The sequence below is a fragment of the Rhodnius prolixus genome, unplaced genomic scaffold (genome assembly GCF_049639745.1).
Source record: "Rhodnius prolixus isolate KJV_2025 unplaced genomic scaffold, Rpr scaffold_3, whole genome shotgun sequence".
NCBI lineage: Eukaryota > Metazoa > Arthropoda > Insecta > Hemiptera > Reduviidae > Rhodnius > Rhodnius prolixus.
The window spans coordinates 2201992-2219988 of record NW_027411603.1 but is presented as its reverse complement, the minus strand read 5'-3'; the positions used below and the strand labels follow the sequence as shown (position 1 = coordinate 2219988).

The 17997-nt window shown below is 38.8% G+C and overlaps 1 protein-coding gene across 2 annotated transcripts in view; it reads right to left on the bottom strand.

The window, feature by feature from the left end:
• The window catches only part of LOC141453409 (uncharacterized), a 602514-nt gene that overhangs the window by 10328 nt on the left and 574189 nt on the right, over positions 1 to 17997 (bottom strand). For both annotated transcript variants that reach the window (XM_074126614.1, XM_074126612.1), the window contains one exon: positions 6311 to 6530. In XM_074126614.1, coding sequence (XP_073982715.1) covers positions 6311 to 6530 — 220 coding nt within the window. The remainder of the gene's footprint in view (positions 1 to 6310; positions 6531 to 17997) is intronic.

Sequence of the window (17997 nt, the reverse complement as noted above, 5' to 3'; positions counted from 1 at the left end):
CATGTGCGGAATGATCAAAAATACAAAATTTCATCAGATCTGTTTCCATAAATGTGATTACCAAAAGGGAACCTCCTCCTCTTCTGGAGGCGCATTTCTGGTTCACTGTATCCCGAACGATATTTATTTTCAATTACTGCTCACCAGTAAAATTTAAAAAAAAAAATTAATTAATAAAAGTAAAGATATTTTCAGGGAAAACTCTCCCCCATTTAATCTTGAAAATAATTATAACCCCCATCTCATTAAATTGATCAGCCGATTTTGTTTACCATGCACTCTGGCTCGCTGGAATACTCTTCTCCAGTTCTGTTCTCAAGTGTGTTTATTTAGTGGTGGGGGGGAAATCGGTTCAGAGGCAACCCTGAGGGGCTATGATCGGGTAATTGATTGGATTTCGTTTGACAAATCCGGGGAAAGATTTATTTATCATTCTAAACTGGAAAAGCGCCCAATGGAAATCCAATTCAATTTTTTTATACCAAGTTTGTTTTTCCAACCAATCAAAAGGGGATTGTTTAACATGTCACTGTTTTTGAAATGGGAATGCAATTTTAGGTACTTTTTATTATTTACATACCATTTGGACATTAAAGGTAACGGGGCGAAACCTATGCCCCTCGGCAGTCAAAAAAAGGCTTCTTGTGCCCTCCGCCGCGACGATCTCGTAGACGAAACCTCCCCTCCAAAAAAAAAAAAAAGGTTGAGGACTTTCCCTACTAGTTCTTTTTGCGCTACAATATCTCCTTTGGTCCCAAAGAGCCAAAGGTTTCATAGCACGATTGCAGCGCCAAAAGAGGCTTATTGTGCCTTCCCCTTTTTAGGATCTAGTAGGCGTAACCTCCCCTACAAAAGAGGTTGAGGACTTTCCTTGATAGTTCTTTTTGCGCAACTATCTCATTTGGCCTCAAAGATTTCAAAGTGCAACCACTCGATTGCAACGCAATCGAACAGCAAGTGAGTTTCCGGTCTGACACAAGCTGCACAACGGTTCCGAGCTAATAAACTCCACCATGCAGTTGTAAGCCTTTCAGGCAATCAACTGCAAACAAATGCCCAAAGCGCTTTCCTCCAAAATATAATTCCAAATCCTCAAGTTTGCAAGGCGGACAACTTCCAGCACTGATTAACCTTCAACATGGTTCATATTAATTTGTGACCGGCAAGAAGGGAGAGGGAGGGACGGAATCCTTACGGGCGCCAGAGATAGCCGAAGATAGCCGGAGCTATCAGAGACGATATCCCTAACCAGCCCCAAACAGAAAGATACCCTTAAGGGCGCCTCTGGCGGGATAGCTCACTCGAGAGAGGAGGGAGGATCCTGTAGACAATCACCCGGGGTGACAGGGAGCGAAATAAAATTCTCTCTTGTGCTATAATTGGACAAACAAAAGAATACCTTTATTTAAGGAAAGATTGTTACAAAGAAAGATCGAGAGATTTATTACAGAACAACTGTAAGTAAGTTCTAAACTAAAGCAAGGTAGAGCGAAAAGCGTACAATGAAATGAATAATTACTTTAAATACAACAAAATAACAAGAAAATACAAGACTCACAATGACGATAACGATATCAAAGGCACTGGCCAGGCCGAGCGTACGGGAAGGAATGAATTTCTTATTTTTAAAAATGTTAGCGGTAAACAGTATATCGCTCTTGCAGTTCAAAGGGTTACTCCAAATTTATATTAATGCGGCAGCTCCTGCCATCTATCGCCCATTTTTCGGTTTCAAATTTCCACGTTATTATTAACTAGTTAATATTTCCGAGATCCCGATGACCTTGTTTGTTGGGGGATACGCGGGCTCTTTGGCAATATGTCTAGATGGTAGATCTGATTGCAGAGATTTATTTCTTGGTACTTAGCAACATCCAGTGTTCCCTTACTTGTTCTTTTCTTTTAGTTAATCACTAAACAGAATTAAGTTGACTTGAGTTTGTTTCTTCAGTAATACTTCGCGAGCGTCTTTAAACTGGCAAGTCCGCAAAGTCCATGCCCGGGTGTCCATTAAGAAACCACATTCTTCTTATTCTTTACCTCCCTTTATCACTTTTCCATACTGGATAGTGATGGTAAAAATTAGTTGTTGAGTTAGAAGTATATTCAAGAGATAGAACTTCGAGAATAGTAGATACAGTACGTCGTGAGAGTGTTCATACCAGATTTACTTAGAATGGCATTTTCGCTTGTGTTAATATCTTCAATGAAGTACTTCTTGGTAAGTACCACTGGCAGCTTATGTCATAGTTATATTTGAGAGTGGCGGCCAGAAGTATAGAAACATTTTAGACAGACGGGATAGACTAGACAGCTGCTGTGTTCCATCCAGCATGACGAGTGAGGGGGAGCACAGAAGAACCAGCCACAGAGTAATCTCTTAAGAGGGAACACTCCACTGGACATTCTGCAGCTTTGAGAGACAGACACCACCCACATTAGGGAAAGCTGTGGCAGTGCGGGACTTTACAGGGACTTTCCCACTAAGTACGAACTAGCTAGAACTTCTACCCCTCCAAGGGAGGGAATAGTCATCGGGGGGTATGTGATGGTTGTGCCGACGTATGTCGTCTACCTCATCGAATTCCCCTAACCTCTGTTTCGTCATCAATCTACATTCACATCAGTCACAGGAAAGAGATTAAAAAAAAAAAAAAAAAAAAAAAAAAAAAAAAAACGGAAACAAGTCTTAAGTTTCAAAACTGGATTTTCATGTTCGGTACAAAAAATTTACCAAAAAATACAAACGTCAGAATAATGCAGGAAATATTCGACTTAAGATTAGTCGAATCGATCATGTGGTTAGGTCCGCAGTGCTGGGAAATATTGCCGATTTCCTCCCCATCCGGTTCCAAACTTTCGATGTTTGATCTAGGGGACGTCCCCAACCCCCACTACACTTGCTGACCGGAAGTACCACTTTACAGATAGATTTTCCAATTTTCTAATAAAATTTTCAGTAAAATACTGAGTGCGATATTTTGAGTAAGAAAAAGTGTATACCTCGAGAATGTATGAGAAATGAAAAGCAAGAAATTCCGGAAATAGAGTGCACTGGAATAAATTTCATTTAAAAAAAACAACCATCAATAGAAAATAAGGAGCAAAAACTTCTGGATTGACTGCAGCACAATAGACAGTTAAAAAAGGCTGAGGAGGAGTAGGGGAACAACCAGGTTATTAACTGGAGTCCGAGTAATCTTGCCTCCACAAACTAACAATGGCTGGATACTTGAACAGCATCATCTGTACAAATACTTTTTCTTTAATCCATAACAGATAGATTGTAAGTATCTGGGCTGCTTCATTCCAGGTAGCGAACCTGAGGGGAGAGTCCAGGAGGGTAGGGGATGAATAAGCAAAGCCAGCTGATGGAAAAGGGACTCTGCTGTTTCAGGAGGAAGTTTGAAGCTGAATCTCCGGGTACTCCTTCTTCCTATTCTGGGGCAGGAAAGCTGCAGAGATATTGGAAGGATGAAGTCGATGCCTTCCCCCCGTTATGCCCCAGTGCAACACAATACATCTTGTGGTCCAAAGAAGAATGAAGAATGAATAAGGCAGGAGGTGCTATTTCTTTTGAAAAGCTAGGGGGGCGTGGGGAAGTAAGAAAAGAAAATAAGAGATAAGGTCTAAATCAGAAGGACCAAGGATAGGAAGGGGAACACTTGTAGGGAACCGTACAACAATCATGTTCCAGTCTCATCTGCTCCTGAATTCTGTAATGCACAACACAGAGACACTTTAACTAGAGCGGAGATAGGACGATAGGACCACCAGGTGGACATATGGAGCGGGAGAGAGTGGTAGAAAGTGGGCAGAATTACCTGCCACCCCCTTGTCGTTATAGAGCAAGGGCTATAACAGGGAATGGGTGGGATGTTTGGGATGCCAGGTGGACGTTCTACCCCACAAAAAAAAGAAAAGATGGAACTCCTACAGGCGACCAGGCGAAGAGTGTGGAATCACAGACACACGGGCAGACTCTGGACGCCACGGAATTTTGTCCAGGAAAAAAAAAGAAGTGGAAGAAGAAGGGAATATATTTTTGTCATCAGAGTGGCGGGGAGCGGGACAGACAATGAGATTAGAGGATTTGGCTGGTTACAGCCGGATAGCCGAGCCATATTCATCCTGTTTCTGCCAGAAGGAACCTGCTAGTCGTGGTTCGTCCGGGGAAAACCCGCTTTTCATACATCTCAACAAGGAATAACAAGGAATAGAGAAGAAATCGCTGGTATTAATCGCAGGCATTTACTAAAAATAGAACAATGCTTCAAGTGTAATTCACAAAATCAATTATCAAGCATGTAATTCTTACAGTAACCGAGAAAAACGGGACGATAACAAGAAAAGTTTAAAACTTTGGTAACCAAGCTTTTAAAACAACTTTTACGAAGACGTCGAAGATGATGACCACCCGTGTCGCCCTTAATTAATCAACATTACTACCGGTGAGGTGCTTGTTTCAACTCCGTGAAAGAGTAAGGAAAAAACGACCCAATTTGTGGAAGAACAAGTCACGGGGTTCTCCATCAAGATAACCGGCGCCGGCTCACACTGCATTGTCTGTCAAGACGATTCCTAGCCAAGTACAACATCCCAGTCTATAAGGCCATCCGCCTTATTCGCCTGACCTGGCCGCCCCATGTGACTTTAGATCTGTTCCCCCCAAAGTCAAATCTGCATTAAAAGGAACACGATTTCAGCAGTCCGTTGCAGCGGCACGCGTCATGCAGGAGCTCACAGAAAAAGATTTCCAGCACTGTTTCGAACAATGGTAAATTCGCATGGAGCGTTATAGGAATAGAGGAGGAGAGGTGTATATTGAAGGTGATAATAACCTAAATATGTATAAATTTAAAATAAAATGTTTTTTACAGCAATAGTTTCGTTATTTAATAGCCACACCTCGTAATGACTGCATAATAAGGCAAATAGCTGAGAACGCGAAATAAGAATTCAGTAATTTAATTAATTTAAAATACTAAAAAAGGAAGTCATCTGATCTAATCGCTCACAAGACTTCCTCTTACCGCAGTTTACGTCATTACATTTTTTTGAAACTTGGAGTTTGTACTCAAAAATAGTTCGCTTCAATATCATACATGGTCACTTTTCAAGGTACTGTTTAAAGACAAAATTGCTGTCTACAAAAATAATATTTAGTATAACGCACTTCCTTTCAGCGAATTTGCTCCAAATTATGAATTTCCGCTTAGAATTCTAGTCCTTAGCAGTCAACTAAGATGGTATAAAACCAACCTTGGCAGTGAACCACCACTTTAGAGTAAAGCCCAATCATCTCCCTCGCCCAGATGACGAACAATAAAAGTGGAAGTCAGGACAAAAAGTCCTGCCAGACAGATAAATATTTGAAGCTGAAGCTAGCACTCTGATCAAGGGGTAAGTACGTGTCCAGAATGGAAATCCCCGAAGAGGATATTCTCAGAGCGGTTACATCCAGGAGCAGGATGTTCATCAATATCACATTAGCATCTTCCAGACGGCTCTAGTAATGGAGATTCCATTTCCGGACATAACTGTAGTGTGCAATATCGCATTGTATAGCATTTCTTATAGCAATTTACACTAATAAATAGAATTTATTGAACGTTGTATGGAATACTTCCGTTTTGGACATTCATACGATCTCCTCTTACTGTAACAGGCGAGGAAAGTATGGCGATTGCTTCAAATTTTCCAAACGGATATTTCACTAAACGGATATCCGTTTTTAGGTCTAAAAATTGGGTTTTACACATTGTTAATGCTAGCCATTAATCTTACCTTTAATTCTATTTAGCCCCTCAGCCTCCCTAATCAATTCTAATCATCCGTTCAGGCCTATAAATTAATAATTAATTTCTTAAATGTTCTTTTCGAGGCTGTAAAGTAACGCCTAATTTTTCCAGGCGGGCTTTTACGTCCAACTACCAAATTAGGTATCATGGACGGGGGCCACTATAATTAAAAACATAATTTACTAAAAATGTTTCATATAAAACATTAAATAAAATCCAAGGCCTAAACAGCGGGAATCGAACCCACTATACACCACAAATACTATAACATATTAGCTTTGCGGTCCTTCCTTCTAACCACTCGGCTACAGTGGCGGCTTCTATTGACCATCATATACAGCTAACAACACACGGTGATTGCAAGTTGACGTTGTTAAAAACTTTTGATATCTGTATAATTAAACCTTCAAATAGAACTTATTTTACCTTCAAATCACTTATTGTTAAAAAGAATTAGCGAATATTCAGCCAAAGATAGAACCTTAATCAAGGAAAACCAAAAATCTTACCTGAACTTCCAGTTCAAATCCAGGCAGAAAACTGAGCGGTACTGGATGGAAAGGATTATCATATGGCGACGTGTGGAACTCTAACAGCATGTTGTTCCCACTGGAGACGATATCCGGTACTGCGTCACCGCCACACAGACGTACCAATACTGGATCAGTGGTCGAACCACCGTCGTATACCGTCAAATAGTCTTGCACTACGTTACATTGGTCCCATACTCTGCAAATCAGATAACAATTACTGGAGATATAGTTTAATGGAGGGGCCAGTTAAGGTGGAAGTGGAACTAAGGAGTGTAATAACTAAACCCAGGAGAGAAGGAAGGTGCTTTACTTTGACGGGACGAGAGTTACTATTGTGTCGACTTCGAGCTGTAAGTACCATCTACTGTCTGTAAGTACCTTTTACTGTCTGTAAGTACCATCTACTGTCTGTAAGTACCATCTACTGTCTGTAAGTACCATCTACTGCCTATAAGTACCATCTACTGTCTGTAAGTACCATCTACTGTCTGTAAGTACCATCTACTGTCTGTAAGCACCATCTACTGTCTGTAAGCACCATCTACTGTCTGTAAGCACCATCTACTGTCTGTAAGCACCATCTACTGTCTGTAAGTACCATCTACTGTCTGTAAGTACCATCTACTGTCTGTAAGCACCATCTACTGTCTGTAAGCACCATCTACTGTCTGTAAGCACCATCTACTGTCTGTAAGCACCATCTACTGTCTGTAAGTACCATCTACTGTCTGTAAGCACCATCTACTGTCTGTAAGTACCATCTACTGTCTGTAAGTACCATCTAATTCAGTCGGGAATAAAAAAAAAATTGCGGCTACAAAATATTATTTTTTTTGTGTTCCACAAATCTAGAGAAAAGCCGATTTTCTTCGTTTCTACTTCCTGTAATATCCTTTTCTATTGAAGAGTATTAAGAATTTTTCTTTTAAATTTTTTATTCTTTATGCGATACATATTGGATTTACTTGGGGTAAATAGTGGAAAAGGAAACTCTGACTTCTTTAGTCTGTGCCGCCTCCAAGTAAGCCTGGCCGGGGACAGAGCAGACGGGAGTACATATGTAGGAGTGGTCAGCATAGTGGGTGTGGTGGTGGAAAAAGAATTGATTGACTGGGAGCGAACCCAACACTGTTCCCAGACGTCAGATGCTGTCTACATCTTTGAGAATTTGTGTTTGCAAAGTCCTGTTAGCTCCTGCTCGGCTTACTCTCCTGTCTCCCCGTAAGAGGGAGCTCTTTTATCCTCTTTCCTCAATTTCCTTTACTTACATCTTTTTCTCTCACACACCATTGTGACAAATTTATTTATTCATTGAAAGATTTTTGTATTTTAAAGATGTACACAATATAATAAGTGTGATATTGATGGTTGAGTGGTCACTAATCTAAACCTTCTAGAAATATTGATTGTTTTGGATTTTGAAGCGGATGATGCTCAAGATATTAGCGGAACTAATGATGGATTAATGATTCATATACTAGCTAATGACCGACTGAATCAATGCTGCACATTCCGTGTACCACTGCCTGACCAATCTGCAAATCATTAGCCCCTTAATGAATATTTATTCCGGTATTCTAATGCAAACTGTTTCCTGGCCCATTATTAGAGTCAATTTTTTTACATTTCTGTTTTTACTGGCTCTTACTATCAAGAGAACGTTTTTATGCAATCGTGCATATTATTGATTATGAGATTTCAACGGAAATTCATCGTCTTTGTGGTCCTCTGAGTTCGAAATAAAAATTTTACAAAATGTCTGTGAATGAGTGTGTATACCCACCGTAACTTAAAAAAATAAAAATAAAATATAATGGTAGACAAGTATTTTTTTTTTAATTTTCTCAAAAACAATTCCAGCGATTATTCCTTTAATCATGGTGCGCTAGTTGTATGCATGTAGATATACTCTAACATTCAGGAGCGTGTGTTGGTCTAGTGGTCAAGAGAATGGCTTCGTACGTGAGAGATCACCAGTTCGAATCCCGCGTATGGTCACTTTTTATTTGTTAGAAAAAAAAATTGTTTATAATAATGAATGAGCTCCTGCTCCTTTCCACGACTCCTAATTGGTAAGTTGGGTATTAAGCCCCGCCTGAAAAAAAAAAAAATTGGCGATTACTTTAATTTACGTAACTTTAATTTTAAAGATAAAGGCACTTCTGGGTTAGAGAGGTGGGGAAATTGCCAATAAAAGTGCTGCCATTTGTTGTTTTCTTATTGTAAAGCTCAACAACAATCAAGTTTGTAGAAAATTCTTCAACCGGAAGTGTCTCATTTTTTCACTTCCTCCAAAACGGCTCCCAGGCTTTTCTGTAAATTTCCTGTATACGCTGACATTTATTTATTAATTTTTCTATAAAAACTCCTTTCAGGGCTGTATCTGGAGATGGTTGAAGACGGTAACCTGTAAGGTTACATCTCTGTGCAGTGCATTGTGTTACAAAACCGTGTAATATTGGTATTATCGATCGATAAGCGAAATTAGTCCGTAATTTTTGTGACTTTCTCTAATCCACTGGAAGGGGATGCCCTGCAATCGTGTAGATTTCAACTACAGGAAATATACTCTCAGATCCGTGCTTTGCATACAAAAGTGACTTTTATAAGTCAGTAAATAATTGTGGCAAACATAACTCAGAAAAGTGAAATATCCTAAATTGGATTATCGGATTTGGATGCCCCCCTGAAGAAGTCTACAAAGAGGGGAGGAAAGATAATCAAATCAAACAGGATGTATTGTGTTTTTTTTTAAAAAAGAACTGCTGAGGGGAAGTTTAAATGTAAATTTTCCAAGCAGTGAATAAAGGAGATTTCCGTTTAAGGAGGAAGCAGTTAAAAAGCTAAGACTGGCAAAAGGAGGAGATCTAGATAGTGGAGGGGGATGTTGTAGAGCAACACCATCACCGGGACCTGTCTAGCAAGGTCTAGTTCGAGCGGCGGAGGCTGTGGAGCCGTTCGTCATCTTCAGTCTAGGGGGGGGTGTGCAGAAGTGATTAGTTTGCCTAAAGCGTCCCTCTCTCCTACCCCCAGGCACTCCTACAACGCGGCCCTTTTCACATCCTGCCTTAACCCAAGCCTCCTCACTTTATTTCTGCCCCGATCAAACCCCTTATTTTCACTCAACCAATCTTCTAATATTCCCGGCCATCAACTCCAATCCTGTACCGTGCATCCTTCGCCCATAATTACACCCTTAGCTTCCTTTTGGGTATTTCATTATGTTGCATCATGTTTTGATCTTCCCTCAATTCCCCCTCGCCCAGTGTTTATTTTGTATACAGTTCGATTAAGATCAACTCATAATTTTATTAGGTTTAATAAAAGTGATAATAAGGAAGTATAACTTGGCTCCCTGACTTCCTATACCCCTAGAATGTCCTCCCTGCTACACTTCATAGCCCGCACTTAGAAGACCCTACAAGTCAAACAAACTGCAAAAACGTGCTTAATAAGCATCTTGTTCTATCGATCTCTTGTATTAAAGTGATTTTTTTAAAAATAATTTTCAAAGAAACCTCTCTTTGCCTGACTGCTGGAGGTCGGCTGTCACTATTACAAAATGGCGCTATGAATTGATGCCATCTTTTAAGTAAAAGCAGTTCCGAGTGTTCATCAAAGCTGTTAAGGGATAACCTGATTTTGGGTGTATTTAATGAGGGAATAACTTGGAACATTTGGTATGACGTTGAAGTGGTGGATAAAATATATTTAAAAGAAAGAATAAGAAGAAGAAAGGCAATGATTCAAAGAATGATAATAATAAAGAATAAGATAAATAAAGAAAGAAAGAGACATTAATGCTGCATCCACCAGTAAGAGAAGGCTCGCCGAAGATATACGAGTTAGTAGTCATTGTGTTTGTGCGTCTGGATGCGACTAGTATGCGACCGCACTTTAATGGCAGTAAATTTAGTTTAACAGTTGTTTAATGATGCGCAAGTCGGGGGCCCCTGGCCGCAGACCAACTTACGGACATAAACGCTGGCTTTGTGCTCGGCCTGTGGAGGGGCGCGGCAGCTCTGGCAGCCAAACCACACACACCAGGAGCAACTCCTTGGTCAGTGTCCTGGCGCAAAAGGACTCTCTCTCTCTCTCTCTCTCTCTCTCTCTCTGGCGTGTTCCTGGCTCGAGCCTGGCGTGCTCCCAAACTCTGTGACAGCCTCCTTCTCCTCCTCCTGCTGCACCCCAACTCACACACCATTACCCACTCTTTATTCCCGTATTTCCTTCCAGTATTAGCACTATTTCCCGACCAACACTACATTCTACGGTCCCGGCCGGCCGGCCCCCTCACCCAAAAATGCCACTTATGAACCTTCGCTGTTCTCTCAAACAGAGTCACACTCCTCCACACCTAACATTTCCCTCATCTCCCTCTTCTTGGGGGCCAAAAAAAAAAAAGAAAAAAGAAAATGCGAGATAAATCTAATTCCAACTATAATTTTCCTCTAAAATATAAAACACTCCTTTTTTCCACTGCTTTCCACCGTCTCCATCCATTATTTAACTGTTTATTTCCCCCCTATCATTCGTGCAGATTTTCATTTTTTAGGTAAACGCACGTTTTAAGGGAAAAATGAGAAAGGAAAATCTTGTGGGACATTTTCAAATTAATTTTCCAAGTCCAATCTTGCAAATGCTCCACAAACTCCAAATATTGGAATCATATTAAATTCTTACCATTAATAAGTTATTACAACCGTAAATTACACTGAAATATAACCTTAAAGTAAACAAATATGAAAACAAACATAGGTTTCGTGACCGGAAATTATTAAATTAAGGATTCGAGATTGAGGAGAGGAATCGATCCAAATAAAAACAACAACTCGTCTTTTTGCCAACGTTTCGACAAATATATTGCCTTACTTAACTTACAGTTTTCTGTAACTCAAACAACCACGCCCTGAAGAAGGCTTTATAATTTTGTGTTCTTAACTTAAAGGAAACAAATTTTTATCAAGAAATACAAATAAATTAAGAAAAGGATTGAAGTTAATATTCAGAAGACAGTAGAGAAAAATCTAGAAACTGAGCAATCCATTGAGTTAGGTACTACTTCCGGTTGAGGAATTTCTTTCAAACTCGGGATTTTGGTAGCACATTTTAACTTCCCTTAATAGTGCACAAGAGATAGTAGCATGCATTACAGGAAACTGGCACAGTTCAGAGGGAAGCCTAACTACAGCAATCCATCGTAAAGAGCTACTTCCGGTTGAGGAATTTCCTTCAAACTCGGGATTTTGGCAGCACTTTTTAACTTCCCTTAATAGTGCACAAGAGATAATAGCATGCATTACAGGAAACTAGCACTTCAGGAGGAAGCCTAACCACAACAATCCATCGAGTAAAGAGCTACTTCCGGATGAGAAATTCCCATCAAACTCGGGATTTTGGCAGCACATTTTAACTTCCCTTAATAGTGCACAAGAGATAGTATCATGCATTGCAGGGAACTGGCACACTTCCGAGGGAAGCCTAACCGCCCATCTCTCCTGGAAGTGCCCTCAGTCAAATTCCCAGCGGAAAATGTTCTAAATGACAATTATAGATCTAAATATACAGAAATGGTGAAAAAAAAAAAAGGTTTGAAGGAAATCTTTGAAGCAGTTTTCCCCCGGAAATCGTGAAAAACACTGGTAAAAAAAACTATTCAGTAAATTGGTACTTCCGGTATGGTTAGTGTGACCACTTCTTCCGGCACCTAAGCTGGAATGTGGAAATTTCAACTTTTTCGTACTTTCGAGGACGTCAATAGTAATATATCTGATCCAAACTCAGTGATACAAAATTCGTACGGTTACAATACTTGTCTTAAGAATAAACCACAGAAGAAAAACCTGTTCTTTCTCTGCGAGGTTCGGACTTAGGATTTCTGGAAAGAGCTGAGAGCTAACTTGGACGTAGTTTCATTTCACGGAAGAGTAGAAACTTTGTGCCATAGAAGATCTCTTAACGCTTGCGCTATAGGTCAATAGGTGCTGATTGATTGCACTTTTTCGGGGAAAAAAGCATGCTTAGGTCAAGCGAGGATCAGTTTCCTGATTGACTGCAACGCCATCATTAAAAGAAGATTTAGTTGGCTGTGAAGATTAGATAAGGACATATCTAGGTCTTAGAATCCCTTTTCCTTTCTCTTGGAAGGGGTGCTGCAGTAAGATCCGGACCCCAGTAAAGAGAAACAATGGAGATCCCCGAAGGTCGCAGGGCGTCTTCCCTTCCACCGCCCTGCCACCACCCCAAAGATAAAACTAATTAAAATAAAATGGAAAATTAATTGGAAAATAAAGGATTTTAATAAAATGCAAATCAATTGGTATTAAATAAAAGGGGGAATTTTCAGAAAAGCGTATCCATTCACAGAGGAGTCAGTCTGTTTGATCGAAAGAATGGGGTCGCTGAGCACAGTGGCGCATCCCATTGGTGGGGGACTAGAACTAAATCAATTAAAATTAATTTCAAACTAAATGCATTCAGCCTTTCAACTAAAAGAAGGGGAAAAAAATTCATTTGTGGGGAGGGCCCCCATTGTAATTATATTCATAAAAATTAATATCATTCACAAGTATTCTATGAATAAAATACACTAAAATTTCCCTAAATCGCCTAGCCGGCCTATTTCTATCTTTGTTGCTTACCGACTGTTGCGAACTACGACTACTTAGATGTACAGGAAGTGGGCAGCCACTTTCGTCACTTACTTTTACTCTTTTGTCAGAAAATTGTGCGAGCAAAACAAGTGTGTGCAAAGCTGAGTATTTGAAAATCCAGAAGTATCCGTTTTGTGTGAGTGTGTCTGTCTGTATGAATCGATTGTAAATGAAAAATCGAGAAATCGCTAAAAGTTGAAATTCGCTGTTTACCTTAATTGGCCCCCAGAGGAGCTCTAAACAGGTTTCGGGTAAAAAAAAATCGATTAATCGAAAAGGGCCACATTATTGAATCGATTTTTCCGAGGACACAGTTCTCCTGCGATTTCTCTTCAAACTTGGTGCACCTGTAACCATTATTTCAAACATAGCCTCCCAGAAAATTCAATTAAGGGAGAGAGATTGAATAGACAGACTCCCTCTAAAAAGTTCCATACTCGGCAATCGGCGGCAACCTAACCCTTGTTAAAAATTAGGTTAAAATAAGTTTTACTTTGATCATTCTTCTAGAGAAATTAATTGTTTTAGGGACAGGTTTTCCCTAAGGTAACCTGTAAGGTTGGTTACATTAACAGCTGTTAGTCATTTCAGGTTACATTGTAAACTGTAAAGTGTTGGTAAGAATTATTGTAAATATGATTCAAAATTCAGAGAAAATACGTTTTTAATTAATTTAATCTATAGTAAAAACCCGCCTGGACGTACGATATTGATCTGTGGGGTTCAAAGAAACGCTCCAATCTTCAAAGAATTTAATCGCTTCAGTCTAAAATTCTTCGCACTATCGTTAAACCGCTCCATTTGACGTTTCAAATCTAACCGTCCACACAGACCTGGAAATTCCGTTTGTAGGTCCAGGTTGCACGAACTCGTATAAAAGTTTTCATCAGAACTTCATCACTCTCATTCCAATCTTCTTGCCCGCCATTTATCATCTCATCACCATCCAGATCATCCTCTTAGACGATTAAAATCAGCCAGTGGCCTCACGATTTTCTCTCTTCTGCAGAGAGTAGCTAATCCTGGAGACGACTTAGGGAGTGTTATCATTGGGTAACTTCTCCCCTCAATTAGTGAGTTTGTAGTGGTGTCAGTTATTGTCATTGTTACTTATAGTGTATCTAGCGCTGGTGTAACTTAACAAAAAAATTGAAAAATAATAATAATTTAAAGATTTTTTAATTAATTAAAGCAGTTAGATTAAAAATACATAAAATCTGTGTAATACCATTAATAATTTAGGGCAGAATTAAATGATTTAATGTAGAGCGGCTTTCACCTCCTCACCCTGTGCCATGAAGTCGAGGAAAATGATATCTAGAAAGCAAAGAACATCAGGAGACACATAATCTCTCGGGAAATGAGGTTGAGAAGGCTTTCCTTTTGTTCAATAATAACTGGAGAGAAAAGTTTAAGCCGATTTTCAATGGCTGATTCATGGACATTTCACTTGTATGGAAAATTCTCTTGATTTTTCCTTTTATTGTGAGTTTTGATATTTTTTTTTTCTGAGGTGGAAATTCTTCCTAATTTCTTATTCTAATAATTTATCATTCCAGGAAATTTTCCACCATCAATGTGATCCCCGAAATAGAAGAACCAACTCGCACCTCTTTCTCCCAGTCTCTGACCCAGTCCTGGAAAAACTATTGCTTTAAAGCAGCGTCTCCCAAGCTGTGGTACGCGAGTTGCTGGTGGGTGGGACCCGAAAAATAATCAATAATGGCGGACATAAAAAATTAAATCATAAAAATATCACAGAAAAGTTTTTTCCCCAATAATACATAAAAATTATTTTAATTAATTATATTAGAACAGTAAAGTTGTTAATATGTACAGTAATAAGGTTAGTCTGTCTCGAGATATACGAGAAAATATAAAGAGCACATTTAACAGGATTAAAATTGTCTTTCATGGGAGTATTTTCCCAAAACCCGAAAACACAAATGATAATTGGATTCCAAAACCCCTTCTATGAAGAAAATTTAGGAAAAGCTACATCATCATCAATAAAAGATAAAGAAAATTGAATAGAATTATCATGTGACAGAACTTAAATGATAACTATGTAAAGATCTTCTGTTTAAAGAGACTGGATTGTAATGAGTAAGCTCTATCCAAGCAACATTAAATTTAATTGGTACTTACAGGTAGTTGAATGCTTAAAAGAAATTAATTTAGAAGATTTTGGGCACAAATATAATAATCCTAAAGAAGAACTTTGTAAATTAATTAATAATTTTGAAGAGAAAAATATGTACCCAATTTTTAATTATTTTAAAAAAGTTTTAAAACTAAGATCTTACACTTTACTAAGTTTATAAAGTGAACATAAACTTGGAACTCCTTTGTAACAGATACTTTGGTATATCTATACAAATAAAGATGATAATAATAAAATAACACACTCGGAATAACAAATTTCACGAAATACCATCATTTTTACGAAGTGGTACAATTTAGCATGATGTACTACCAAGTGGTAGGCGAGCCAAAAAAGGTAGGGAAATGCTGGTTTAAAGAATCCCCATTATCGTGGAAATGCTTCTTTACCCTCTACCCAATAACTACTCTGCAATCGAAAGTTTTATAAATTATAAAGGATGGTTAAATGTCTGGATTAAATTACGAGTTTGTGGAAAATTATCAAACTACCGGAAATACTATATTATTAAATGGATTTTTGCTTTTCTAAAATTTTTCTTTCGTAAGTGCCTCAAAAAATTTGTAATAAATGTAGAATTTATAGTTATTTGAATAATTTGATTAGAAAGTTTGAGTTGTAAGTTAGCATGTTTCTTGTAAGTCAGAAACACGTGAATAATAGTGAGTAAATGTCGCGCGAGTGGCCCCAGCTGATTCATTTTAAAGCCACACCCCGTTTTCCTGTACATAAATCTAGACAAAAATGTTGAAACATATAATATGGACAATTTGGAGGAACAGAATGGGCTGAGAGCAAGGGCGGATAAACATGAGGAAAATAGGGAAAATTATAATAAAGATTGCCTTGAGTATTTACTCAGTAAACATACTGAGCAAACACACGAAGTTTTTATTGTGCTTGGATAATAGTGACGTCAGCCTGAGAAAAGACAACATACCGCTCTAGTATATGACGTCGTTTTAGAGTTAGTGAGCAAGGGTGGGAGTGTGTGTGTATATATATAGAACGGAAGTAATGTTGTGCCGTAAAAGAAGAGACTATTGCTGCTAGGAGCGCTCTGTAGAGGCAACCGCTGGTACTACACGCTTTACTAGCATCACCGACACAAAGATGGACTTTCGAGAGTGAACAGCGTTCACTCACAGGTTCGCGCACAGTACATTGCAGCCCTGTTTTGCCCTGTTACAACGGCATAGCTTCCATGCATAAAACATATCCCCCGCTCCACCCCTGGCCAAGAGCTAGCAAAAGCCAGCCGACGACCTCATCTTGTGCTGTAGGAGCGCAGCGTAGTGGAGAGAGCCCAAGATACAAGCTTCACTTCCAACTTTGTCCCCTCAATAAGGCTTCCAACCCCGCCCCCGCTGCTCCAAAGGGCGGTGAGAGAGACTGTGAAGAGGGGGTTTACTTTACTTTATACAAAGCAAGGTCGTAAGGGGCGTTTTGTTGACCTAAGCCAAGTCACAAAGATTCAAAGCGCCCATAGTTGCCAGGCTAGCCAACTGCTTACCACCAGAATCTAACTTCAAATCCGATCCTACTTTTAACTTTTTTTTTTATTACTTTTAATTTTATGTAAAAAAAAGAAATAAAAAAGTAATACCAGCCTTTCCAAAGGATTAAATACTTGCCACCAATGAATGCTTCGAAAACAAGTCTCGCCTTTAAGATCTTAGGGTCTTTCTTTTTTTTCTTTTTTCCCTAAACTTTACTAATTTAATCAGCAAGTCAATTAATATTCTGACAGTAAACAAGCTTTAAAAGTGCCTAAACATGTATTTAGGGAAAGCCAAACTTTTACTTTATTGTTAAAAATGGAAATTTAGTGGTTAAATAAGCTTTCTATGGATATGGGATTGTTTCTAGTATCTTTAGTAAGAATCCCTGCGATACGGAAAGCACAGGTTAGGGTACGTTCACAACGGAGCTGTGAGCATAGATGATAGCGGAGATGATAGCAGTGATGCAACAGCGCTTATAGAATAACCTAGTACATTCTTATGTGAGCGTGCACAACGAAGCTTCGACTAGTGACTGATACTCGCTGCTATAAACGAGCATAGATGATAGAATTGAATTTTTCATTTTTCTGCTAGCTGAACTCCAGTATCGGAGCTTCAAAATGGACGTCGAAAAATTATTTAGTGCTGTCTTTACTCATTATTTTTGGTTATTATTTTATTATTTACTTTTAAACAATATTTTGTTTTTTAAATCGTGCTTACATTTATTTTCATGTGTATTTATTTATTTGTTTTTTTCAATAAAACCATAACTTACCTAAGAGTAATCACTAGTTTTTCTTCTATGGTTATAGGATTTCCATGACAATTTTTCCAAAGTTTACTTAATTTTGACCTTATTTTTTCTAAAATATAGTCGAATGTGGGTGGACCCATCCTCACATATTCAAAAAAACGATCCGGATAATTTCTAAGTTCCTTATATAAATGGTGAAATTCACCCAAAGTACTTCGTTTTTTATTTATGGTATGTACATGATATTTTCTAAAGCGTTTTTTCTTTAAAATATACCATTTCGTTGCTGCTGAACATAAAAACTCTTCTTCACTACTCGGACATGTTGCATGTATCACAGCTCCGTTGTGCACACTAATCAGCGATTATATTTTACTCTATCAGTTATCATCTCTGCTATCATCTATACTCGCAGCTCCGTTGTAAACGTACCCTTAGAGTTACAGGTCACACATTAGTAGCTTCCCTCCTGCCTCAGAAATGGGAACATCCTGTGGAGTTTAGTGAACAGGAATTTCGTACAGACGGGGTTGTCCTGTTTGGAGCAATGGAAATATACAAGTTCAGCTTTCTGTGATTTCCAC